The 12,105-nt window shown below is 44.1% G+C and overlaps 1 protein-coding gene across 1 annotated transcript in view; it reads right to left on the reverse strand.

Moving 5' to 3' along the window:
- adgrl1a (adhesion G protein-coupled receptor L1a) overlaps window positions 1-12,105 on the reverse strand; it is a 100,292-nt gene that overhangs the window by 18,129 nt on the left and 70,058 nt on the right. Inside the window, exons 14-18 of the mRNA XM_038988659.1 lie at window positions 8,946-9,151; window positions 6,102-6,275; window positions 1,146-1,355; window positions 470-690; window positions 81-147 (exon numbers count right to left, since the gene is read on the reverse strand). Coding sequence (XP_038844587.1) covers window positions 81-147; window positions 470-690; window positions 1,146-1,355; window positions 6,102-6,275; window positions 8,946-9,151 — 878 coding nt within the window. The remainder of the gene's footprint in view (window positions 1-80; window positions 148-469; window positions 691-1,145; window positions 1,356-6,101; window positions 6,276-8,945; window positions 9,152-12,105) is intronic.

Below are 12,105 nucleotides of genomic sequence, written 5' to 3' on the forward strand. Positions count from 1 at the left end.
TTAAGTAAATAAGTAAGTAGCCTGAATGAAAAAGAATGTAATACAGTTGGTCATAATAGCATCATAATGAATGACTGTACCATAATAACAAAAGAAACAGGGCCAATGAAGCTCCAGATGAAGTAGTTATCCACCCGCAACCAGCACCTAGACATGGGACAAAGGAAAAGATTCAAATATCACAGTCACACTCGCACACATGCACCCATGCACACACACACACACATCACACACACAAATCACACACACACTCATCCCGTCTCGGAGGATATCTTATAGAAGCTAATCAGCAGGCTTCGGCTAACTCTGTTCAAAACCCTTGTCCATGGGGGGAAGGCAACGAAGAGAACAATCCTCTTCACACTACACTCCATATTACATTCCCTGTTAGGGGAATAGTCTAGGCACTCTAAACTAGCATAATCCTGTCTCTCAATCTACAGGTGAAAAGGGACTGCTTCACACGTACGCTTTCTTGGTCCCATAGCTCCGGTAGTCTATGGCTGCCGAGATGCCCACCACCAGAGCTGGGAAGCAGTAGCCACACAGGTAGTAGTACTTCTTGCGGGAGTACTCGCTCTCAAACACCTCCACCAGCAACAGATAGAGCTGCACCCCCTCCAGACACATCCAGGAGAATGCAGCCAGGAAGAAGAAGTGAAGCAGCCCAGCAAAGATCGGACAGGCAATCTGAGAGACAGAGAGAGAAGGAGACAGAGGGAGACAGAGGGAGGTCAGGGAGTGAGAGAGAGAAAGAATGAGAAGGAGAGTAAAATAAAATAAAAAATTTAGAGGGGTGAAAAGGAGTGAAAGAGAAAGGGAAAATAGCAAAGGAAGGTGAGTAAGATTCAGAAAAGGACAGCATAGGGTCATTCAAGCCCTATAATGGTGGACCTTTTCATTCTCATGGTCCATAATGAAAATCACTTCCCCTTTAGTCTGTCTGATGGTGTTCCAAGTGCGAGACAGACGTCTCTCTGTCCTGTATTAGGTGTTCCATGTACGAGGCACTTGTCCCCTAGCCTGGCTCCAGATCAGTTATTTCACATGCCACATGACAATGTCTTTATGACTTAACAAGACAGCACAAACAGATCTGGAACCAGGCTACATGTCCCTCTCTCCCTCTCCCCTCCCCTACTTACGTGGTACTGGGTCTTGTCGATGCCGATAAGGAAGAGGAGCTCTGCGATGAAGAGGTTGATGCAGAGGTTCTTGTGGATGGTGTTGCGATCGGTCTGCAGGCCCCTCAGGAAGCAAAAGGTAGAGATGCAGATAGCCAGGCACACCAGGCTGATCACTATGCCCACCCAGGTGATAACAAACAGGATCAACTCGTGCATCCTCCCAGGGTACTGTGGAGAGAGGGATGGTGGTGATGGAAAGGGAGGAATAGGGTGGGGGAGAAGAGGAAGAGGAGAGGTGAGGGGAGACAGATATAGGGAGGAAAGGGATGGGAGGTAGGAATGATGGGAGACAATGAGAAAGACAAGGAGGGTGAGAGTGAGAGTTTATATTTGGAAATGTATTCACATTCAGCTAAAATGTAGAGGCAAGGAGACGAGACATCCTGAAAAAATACATGACAGTCACATTCAAGTGAATGTCAGTCAGAGTTGCAGGACATGAATTTGTAAGTGTGAGTGCGTGGGAGGGAGAAATAAAGAGAGAGAGAGAGAGAGATGGAAGGAGAAAGAGAGAGTAGTTTGAGTAAGTGTGTGTGTGTTTACATGCATGTGTGTGTTTGTGTGTACGTGTGTGTGCATGGTTATTATAGTTTAGTGTTTTTATATTCGTTTTTATATCTATTAGTTTGAAGAATATTGTTTCAAATTCAGTTTAGTTTCAGTTAGTTTCACATTCACTTGACTAGTTTTTATTTAGTTTAAAGGGGAAATCAGCAGTTGCTACATACATTTTTTGCCTTGTAAATTAATGACATGCACCCATTGATTCTTGAAGAATATTACTTATAAATGAGCTTAGTTCAACTGTCGTACCCCATCAGGACTTCAAAGATAAGCTTGTTTATTCTGTTTGTAAACAAAGTAAATGTAAACAAAGTAAATGTAAACAAACAATGTATAGCATAAAAAACATGGTTAAAACTATCATTTGGATATCATGCATGGTCAGTCCTTGCAAGCATAGCTATGTCTATGAATTTCTTGTTTTTACTTCCTGCTTTTACTTCCTGTTTTGAGAAATTGTAGAAATGGGTGGGGATATTGTAGGAATGGGTGGAGTTTAGTCATAATTATGACTGTGGGTGTGTTATCTAGTGACGGCCATCAATATGTGCTGTGTCATAGAGATCCTGTTAAATTACTAGAGGGGCTATTTAATAAACCCTCAATGTTCCATCAGCAACTGATTTCAGCAAGTTTATCGATGTGGATTGACTGCATTGTTTGAATAGAATGTTGGCATATTGGCAGTTACTTTGAAAAATGAATGGAATAATTCCTCTACAATTGGATGGCTAGCTAGCTAACAAACATACAGTGCAGATCAACTTCAAGTTTCTACATTTGCTCTTCATCAACTTCATCCTGTAGCCATTGCCTGCATTGTAGGAGGCTCTATTGTCAACCAATCATTATTGTGTTTTTGTTTGACCCACGAGAAGTGACCAAAGACATGACTGAAACAGGAACACACTGTGCCGTGATTCACATACTGTATATGTAAATTCAGCAAAAAAAAATAAACGTCCTCTCACTGTCAACTGCGTTTATTTTCAGCAAACTTAAGATGTGTAAATATTTGTATGAACATAACAAGATTCAACAACTGATACATAAACTGAACAAGTTCCACAGACATGTGACTAACAGAAATTGAATAATGTGTCCCTGAACAAAGGGGGGTCAAAATCAAAAGTAACAGTCAGCATCTGGTGTGGCCACCAGCTGCAATAAGTACTGCAGTGCATCTTCTCCTCATGGACTGCACAAGATTTGCCAGTTCTTGCTGTGAGATGTTACCCCACTCTTCCACCAAGGCACCTGCAAGTTCCCGGACATTTCTGGGGGGAATGTCCCTAGCCCTCACCCTCCGATCCAACAGGTCCCAGACTTGCTCAATGCAATTGAGATCCGGGCTCTTCGGTGGCCATGGCAGAACACATCCTCCTCCCTCATGTAGTACCCTTCCTGCAGGCTCATCCTGACATGACCCTCCAGCATGACAATGCCACCAGCCATACTGCTCGTTCTGTGCGTGATTTCCTGCAAAACAGGAATGTCAGTCTTCCCTGTAACGCACAGCGTTGAGATTGCCTGCAATGACAACAAGCTCAGTCCGATGATGCTGTGACACACCGCCCCAGACCACGACGGACCCTCCACCTCCAAATCGGTCCCGCTCCAGAGTACAGGCCTCGGTGTAATGCTCATTCCTTCGATGATAAACGCGATTCCGAACATCGCCCCCTGGTGAGACAAAACCGCGACTCGCCAGTGAAGAGCACTTTCTGCCAGTCCTTTCTGGTCCAGCGACAGTGGGTTTGTGCCCATAGGCGACGTTGTTGCCGGTGATGTCTGGTGAGGACCTGCCTTACAACAGGCCTACAAGCCCTCAGTCCAGCCTCTCTCAGCCTATTGCGGACAGTCTGAGCACTGATGGAGGGATTGTGTGTTCCTGGTGTAACTAGGGCAGTTGTTGTTGCCATCCTGTACCTGTCCCGCAGATGTGATGTTTGGATGTACCAATCCTGTGCAGGTGTTGTTACACGTGGTCTGCCACTGTGAGGACGATCAGCTGTCAGTCCTGTCCCCCTGTAGCGCTGTCTTAGGCGTCTCACAGTACAGACATTTCAATTTATTTCCCTGGCCACATCTGTAATCCTCATGCCTTCTTGCAGCATGCCTAAGGCACGTTCACGGCATCTTTCTTTTGGTATTTTTCAGAGTCAGTAGTAGTGTCCTACGTTTTCATAACTGTAACCCTAATTGCCTACCGTCTGTAAGCTGTTAGTGTCTTAACGACCGTTCCACATGTGCATGTTCATTAGTTGTTTATGGTTCTTTGAACAACGAATTTTCTTTGAAAGACAAGGTCCTTGAAAAAGGGATGTCTTTTTTTGCTGAGTTTATATATAATGTGATATTTGAGGCTCTCTCACCAGTTGATAGTCCAATGTACACGCACTTACAGTGGCTTGCGAAAGTATATTGCCTTACAACCTGGAATTAAAATAGATTTTTGGGAGATTTGTGTCATTTGATTTACACAACATGCCTACCACTTTGAAGATGCAAAATATTTTTTATTGTGAAACAAACAAGAAATAAGAAAAAAAACAGAAAACTTGAGCGTGCATAACTATTCACTCCCCCAAAGTCAATACTTTGTAGAGCCACCTTTTGCAGCAATTACAGCTGCAAGTGGCTTGGGGTATGTCTCTATAAGCTTGGCACATCTAGCCACTGGGATTTTTGCCCATTCTTCAAAGCAAAACTGCTCCAGGGTTCCACTGGTGTACAGCAATATTCATGTCATGCCACAGATTCTCAATTGGATTGAGGTCTGGGCTTTGACTAGGCCATTCCAAGACATTTAAATGTTTCCCCTTAAACCACTCGAGTGTTGCTTTAGCAGTATGTTTAGAGTCATTGTCCTGCTGGAAGGTGAACCTCCGTCCCAGTTTCAAATCTCTGGAAGACTGAAACAGGTTTCCCTCAAGAATTTCCCTGTATTTAGCGCCAGCCATCATTCATTCAATTCTGACCAGTTTCCCAGTCCCTGCTGATGAAAAACATGGCCACAGCATGATGCTGCCACCACCATGCTTCACTGTGGGGATGGGGTTCTCGGGGTGATGCGAGGTGTTGGGTTTGAGCCAGACATAGCATTTTCCTGGATGGCCAAAAATCTCAATTTAGTCTCATCTGACCAGAGTACCTTCTTGCATATGTTTGGGAAGTCTCCCACATGCCTTTTGGCGAACACCAAAAAGCAATGGCTTTTTTTCTGGCCACTCTTCCGTAAAGCCCAGCTCTGTGGAGTGTAGGGCTTAAAGTGGTCCTATGGACAGATACTCCAATCTCCGCTGTGGAGCTTTGCAGCTCATTCGAGGTTATTTGTTGCCTCTCTGATTAATGCCCTCCTTGACTGGTCCGTGAGTTTTGGTGGGCGGCCCTCTCTTGGCAGGTTTGTTGTGGTGCCATATTCTTTCCATTTTTTAATAACGGATTTAATGGTCCACAACTTTGTCCCTGACCTGTTCGGAGAGCTCCTTAGTCTTCATGGTGCCGCTTGCTTGGTGGTGCCCCTTGCTTACTGGAGTTGCAGACACTGGGGCCTTTCAGAACAGGTGTATATATTCTTAGATCATGTGACACTTAGATTGCACACAGGTGGACTTTATTTAACTAATGATGTGACTTCTGAAGGTAATTGGTTGCACCAGATCTTATTTAGGGGCTTCATAGCAAAGGGGGTGAATACATATACACGCACCACTTTTCCGTTTTAAATTTTTAGGAATTTTTTGAAACAAGTTATTTTTTTCATTTCACTTCACCAATTTGAACTATTTTGTGTATGTCCATTAAATGAAATCCAAATATAAATCAATTTAGATTACAGGTTGTAATGCAACAAAATAGGAAAAACGCCAAGGGGATGAATACTTTTGCAAGGCACTGTATATTTAGCCTTACCACTCAAACGCGCCCAATATATGTGGTGCTGCTCATGGCAACGTCATCTCGCTGAGTTTACCTTTAAATTATCAATCTGAACGTGACTCGCCAGGTTCCGAAGCTTGAAAACCCTATAAAAAAATCTTGAAAACCCCATTCTATTTCACCCCCCAAATTACTAAAACTGAACATAATTCTTGATGGTTTTTATTATTGTAGTTAGTTTTGGAGTCAAAGATAACAGTTTCAGTATAGCCGGATGTGGAGATCCTGGGCTGGCGTGATAACACGTGGTCTGCGGTTGTGAGGCCCGTAGGACGTACTGCCAAATTCTCTAAAACAACATTGAGACGGCTGATGATTTTCGGGTTTTCATTTACTATAATAACCTTGGTGTGTGCCTGTGTGTCTGTCTGTCTGTGTGTGTGTGTGTGTAATATCCACTGGACCTACATCAGGCTGGTGGTGGGCCATGAGCACAGCAAAGTTGGTGAGGTGGGAACAGGAGCAGGTGGTGTGTGTGCTGTTGGTGTCCAGCAGTCTACAGCCCTGAGACGACCACTGGCCTGTCATCGACCGCTCAGAGTAATTCCAGAACGAACAGTTGGGACTGTAGTGGTTCTCCAACTGGAGGGAGAAAGTGAGAGAGGGGGGGGGGGGGGGGGTAATTTCAAATGAAAATTAATTAACTTTATTGATACCCAAGGTAAATGGTTCTGTCGCAGGCTTTATAACAACACACAGACATAAATAACAAACATAAAGTGCTGCAATCCATTTAAACATGTTTATATACAGTACAAGCAGATGACAGGGAAAGAAAATACAGCCTATTTAAACAGTTGGCAAATATGTGGGAGAGAGAGAGAAAGGGTGAGAGGTGAAATATATTGTAATGCATGTGTACAGTAACAGAACAGGGTGTACAGTGTGTGGGACGTAGTGTTTGATGCTCTGTATACAGTATGTGTATGGGCTTGTTAGTCTACTACAGTACAGTATGTGTATGGGCTTGTTAGTCTAATACAGTACAATATGTGTATGGGCTTGTTTGTCCACTACAGTACAGTATGTGTATGGGCTTGTTAGTCTACTACAGTACAGTATGTGTATGGGCTTGTTAATCTACTACAGTACAGTATGTGTATGGGCTTGTTAGTCTACTACAGTACAGTATGTGTATGGGCTTGTTAGTCTAATACAGTACAGTATGTGTATGGGCTTGTTAGTCTACTACAGTACAGTATGTGTATGGGCTTGTTAGTCTACTACAGTACAGTATGTGTATGGGCTTGTTAGTCTACTACAGTACAGTATGTGTATGGGCTTGTTAGTCTACTACAGTACAGTATGTGTATGGGCTTGTTAGTCTACTACAGTACAGTATGTGTATGGGCTTGTTAATCTACTACAGTACAGTATGTGTATGGGCTTGTTAGTCTAATACAGTACAATATGTGTATGGGCTTGTTAGTCTACTACAGTACAGTATGTGTATGGGCTTGTTAGTCTACTACAGTACAGTATGTGTATGGGCTTGTTAGTCTACTACAGTACAGTATGTGTATGGGCTTGTTAGTCTACTACAGTACAGTATGTGTATGGGCTTGTTAGTCTAATACAGTACAGTATGTGTATGGGCTTGTTAGTCTACTACAGTACAGTATGTGTATGGGCTTGTTAGTCTACTACAGTACAGTATGTGTATGGGCTTGTTAGTCTACTACAGTACAGTATGTGTATGGGCTTGTTAGTCTACTACAGTACAGTATGTGTATGGGCTTGTTAGTCTACTACAGTACAGTATGTGTATGGGCTTGTTTGTCTACTACAGTACAGTATGTGTATGGGCTTGTTAGTCTACTACAGTACAGTATGTGTATGGGCTTGTTAGTCTAATACAGTACAGTATGTGTATGGGCTTGTTAGTCTACTACAGTACAGTATGGGCTTGTTAGTCTACTACAGTACAGTATGTGTATGGGCTTGTTTGTCTACTACAGTACAGTATGTGTATGGGCTTGTTTGTCTACTACAGTACAGTATGTGGTGTAGTGTTTAACCTCCAGTATGTGTACATTATGTCAATGTAAATTTGTTTATTTATTTATTATTATTTGTTTATTTATTTTACCTTAATTTAACTAGGCAAGCCAGTTAAGAACAAATTCTTATTTTCAATGATGGCCTAGGAACAGTGGGTTAACTGCCTTGTTCAGGGACAGAACGGCAGATTTTAAAATTGTTAGCTCGGGGATTCGATCTTGTAAGATTTCGGTTTATGCAAGTGTATGTGAGTGTAATTTTTATGTGAGTGTAGTGTGTATATTGGAGTGTATTGTGAGTGAAGTGTGTATACTGGAGTGTATTGTGTTTATGGGAGTGTATTGTGTGTATGAGAGTGTATTGTGTATGGGTGTATATTGTGTGTATGGGAGTGTATTGTGTATGGGTGTATATTGTGTGTATGGGAGTGTATTGTGTATGGGAATGTATTGTGTATATGGGAGTGTATTGTGTACGGGAATGGATTGTGTATGGGTGTGTATTGTGTGTATGGGTGTGTTTTGTGTGTATGGGAGTGTATTGTGTGTATGGGTGTGTTTTGTGTGTATGGGAGTGTATTGTGTGTATGGGAGTGTAGTGTTTTTATGGAAGTGTATTGTGTGCATGGGAGTGTATTGTGTGCATGGGAGTGTATTGTGTATGGGAATGTACTGTGTATGAGTGTGTATTGTGTGTATGGGTGTGTATTGTGTGTATGGGTGTTTATTGTGTGTATGGGAGTGTATTGTGTGTATGGGAGTGTATTATGTGTATGGATGTGTATTGTATATAGGGGAGTGTATTGTATGTAGGGGAGTGTATTGTGTGTATGGGAGTGTATTGTGTGCATGGGAGTGTTTTGTGTATGGGAATGTACTGTGTATGAGTGTGTATTGTGTGTATGGGAGTGTATTGTGTGTATGGGAGTGTATTGTGTGTATGGGAGTGTGTTGTGTGTATGGGAGTGTATTGTGTGTATGGGAGTGTATTGTGTGTATGGGTGTGTATTGTGTGTATGGGAGAGTTTGTGGACTGTATGTGTGTGAGTCACAGTAGGTTGGTGGCACTTTAATTGGGGAGGATGGATTCATGGTAATGTCTGGAGCGTAATGAGTGGAATGGTATCAAATACATCAAACACATGGTTTTCATGCGTTTGATGCCATTCCATTTGCTATGTTCCGGCCATTATTATGAGCTGTTCTGTAAGTATGTTAGCGTATAACATTACATGTTTCTGTAAGTGTATACCTGTAAGTGTTTGAGTGTGAACACCACCGGCTCAGTGAGGAACACTCTGCTGGACTCTTTATTGATGGAGGCGGCGATGACGTGGGAGTTGACCGCCAAGCCCCGCTCCCCCGGTGCCGCCTCCAGCTCCATCTTCACCGTGGCGTTCTCCGTAGACAGGAAGGAGCCCAAGTTCTTATAAAGAACAAACACTACCTTGACTTGGCCTGGAGGGGGAGAGATGAGAGATGGGGAGAGACAGGGAGAGACGGGTAGAGAGCGAAAGGGTCAGAGAGAGAGACAGGGAGAGGCAGATAGAAGAAGAGAGAGAGATAGAGAGGGGAAATGAGAGAGGGAAAGGAAAAAGAGAAAAAAGAAACAGAAATAGTGTGTGAAGGGAGCATAATAAGGAGAGAGAGTCAGACAGAGAGAGATAGAACATAAAGAGGTAAAGGAGAGGGAAGAGGGGAAGGAGAGGGAGTCAGAGAGAGAGATAGAACATAAAGAGGTAAAGGAGAGGGAAGGGGGGAAGGAGAGAGAGTCAGACAGAGAGAGATAGAACATAAAGAGGTAAAGGAGAGGGAAGAGGGGAAGGAGAGAGAGTCAGAGAGAGAGATAGAACATAAAGAGGTAAAGGAGAGGGAAGGGGGGAAGGAGAGAGAGTCAGACAGAGAGAGATAGAACATAAAGAGGTAAAGGAGAGGGAAGAGGGGAAGGAGAGAGAGTCAGAGAGAGAGATAGAACATAAAGAGGTAAAGGAGAGGGAAGGGGGGAAGGAGAGAGAGTCAGACAGAGAGAGATAGAACATAAAGAGGTAAAGGAGAGGGAAGAGGGGAAGGAGAGAGAGTCAGAGAGAGAGATAGAACATAAAGAGGTAAAGGAGAGGGAAGGGGGGAAGGAGAGAGAGTCAGACAGAGAGAGATAGAACATAAAGAGGTAAAGGAGAGGGAAGAGGGGAAGGAGAGAGAGTCAGAGAGAGAGATAGAACATAAAGAGGTAAAGGAGAGGGAAGGGGGGAAGGAGAGAGAGTCAGACAGAGAGAGATAGAACATAAAGAGGTAAAGGAGAGGGAAGGGGGGAAGGAGAGGGAGTCAGAGAGAGAGATAGAACATAAAGAGGTAAAGGAGAGGGAAGGTGGGAAGGAGAGAGAGTCAGACAGAGAGAGATAGAACATAAAGAGGTAAAGGAGAGGGAAGGGGGGAAGGAGAGGGAGTCAGAGAGAGAGATAGAACATAAAGAGGTAAAGGAGAGGGAAGAGGGGAAGGAGAGAGAGTCAGACAGAGAGAGATAGAACATAAAGAGGTAAAGGAGAGGGAAGGGGGGAAGGAGAGGGAGTCAGAGAGAGAGATAGAACATAAAGAGGTAAAGGAGAGGGAAGGGGGAAGGAGAGGGAGTCAGAGAGAGAGATAGAACATAAAGAGGTAAAGGAGAGGGAAGGTGGGAAAGAGAGAGAGATAGAACATAAAGAGGTAAAGGAGAGGGAAGAGGGGAAGGAGAGGGAGTCAGAGAGAGAGATAGAACATAAAGAGGTAAAGGAGAGGGAAGGTGGGAAGGAGAGGGAGTCAGAGAGAGAGATAGAACATAAAGAGGTAAAGGAGAGGGAAGGTGGGAAAGAGAGGGAGTCAGAGAGAGAGATAGAACATAAAGAGGTAAAGGAGAGGGAAGAGGGGAAGGAGAGAGAGTCAGAGAGAGAGATAGAACATAAAGAGGTAAAGGAGAGGGAAGGGGGGAAGGAGAGGGAGTCAGAGAGAGAGATAGAACATAAATAGGTAAAGGAGAGGGAAGGGGGGAAGGAGAGGGAGTCAGAGAGAGAGATAGAACATAAAGAGGTAAAGGAGAGGGAAGGGGGGAGGAGAGGGAGTCAGAGAGAGAGATAGAACATAAAGAGGTAAAGGAGAGGGAAGGGGGGAAGGAGAGGGAGTCAGAGAGAGAGATAGAACATAAAGAGGTAAAGGAGAGGGAAGGGGGAAGGAGAGGGAGTCAGAGAGAGAGAGATAGAACATAAAGAGGTAAAGGAGAGGGAAGAGGGGAAGGAGAGGGAGTCAGAGAGAGAGATAGAACATAAAGAGGTAAAGGAGAGGGAAGGGGGAAGGAGAGGGAGTCAGAGAGAGAGATAGAACATAAAGAGGTAAAGGAGAGGGAAGGTGGGAAAGAGAGGGAGTCAGAGAGAGAGATAGAACATAAAGAGGTAAAGGAGAGGGAAGGGGGGAAGGAGAGGGAGTCAGAGAGAGAGATAGAACATAAAGAGGTAAAGGAGAGGGAAGGGGGGAAGGAGAGGGAGTCAGAGAGAGAGATAGAACATAAAGAGGTAAAGGAGAGGGAAGGGGGAAGGAGAGGGAGTCAGAGAGAGAGATAGAACATAAAGAGGTAAAGGAGAGGGAAGGGGGGAAGGAGAGGGAGTCAGAGAGAGAGATAGAACATAAAGAGGTAAATGAGAAGGAAGGGGGAAGGAGAGAGAGAGAGAAAAGAGAAAGAGGTAAAGGAGAGGAAAAGGAGGAATAGTAAAAAGAGAAGAAGACAGAAATAGCGAAAGAGAGGACGGGGAATAATAAGGGGGAAAGGAGGAAAGGGAGAGAGGCAGAGTGACAGAGGGAGAGAGAGAGTTAGTGAAGGTTAGAATGATGGTAAGAACCGTTTCATTTTGACTGGTGGGAAAGAGGGGAGATTTAATGTAGAGGACAATGGAACATTCATCCCTCAAGCATTCACAGATCTCCTATTATTCCATATGAATTTTTCATGTGCGTTTGTTTCAATCATTCTAATCTGGTTCCCACTGCAGAGCCGAGCGCTGACAGAAAACAGAGAAGGGGGAGAGGGAGGGATGGGTGGAGGACTGGAGGAAGGGTGAGGAGGAATGGAGGGAGGAGAAGGGGGAGGAGGAGGGGGGCTTGAAGCGGGAGAAGAGATGAGAGAGGGGTATAAGATGGTGGAGAGACGGAGCAAGGGAGAGAGAGAGAGAGCGAGAGCTGAGATTGCTCTGTCAGGCTGTGGGTGATAGTCATCTACACTTCTCTCCAGCTATTCTATTAGGAGTGCTGTTAGGAAACCATCAAGGAAGAAATGGTCTCAGCGCTTTTATTAATCTGATTGGCCTGTTATTATGAAACAATAACTTGGTCAACTGCATGCAGATTATTTTAGACTCACATGAAAATGCAAATGGGAACATTGACTGAGA

The sequence above is a fragment of the Salvelinus namaycush genome, chromosome 3 (genome assembly GCF_016432855.1).
Source record: "Salvelinus namaycush isolate Seneca chromosome 3, SaNama_1.0, whole genome shotgun sequence".
Lineage (NCBI taxonomy): Eukaryota > Metazoa > Chordata > Actinopteri > Salmoniformes > Salmonidae > Salvelinus > Salvelinus namaycush.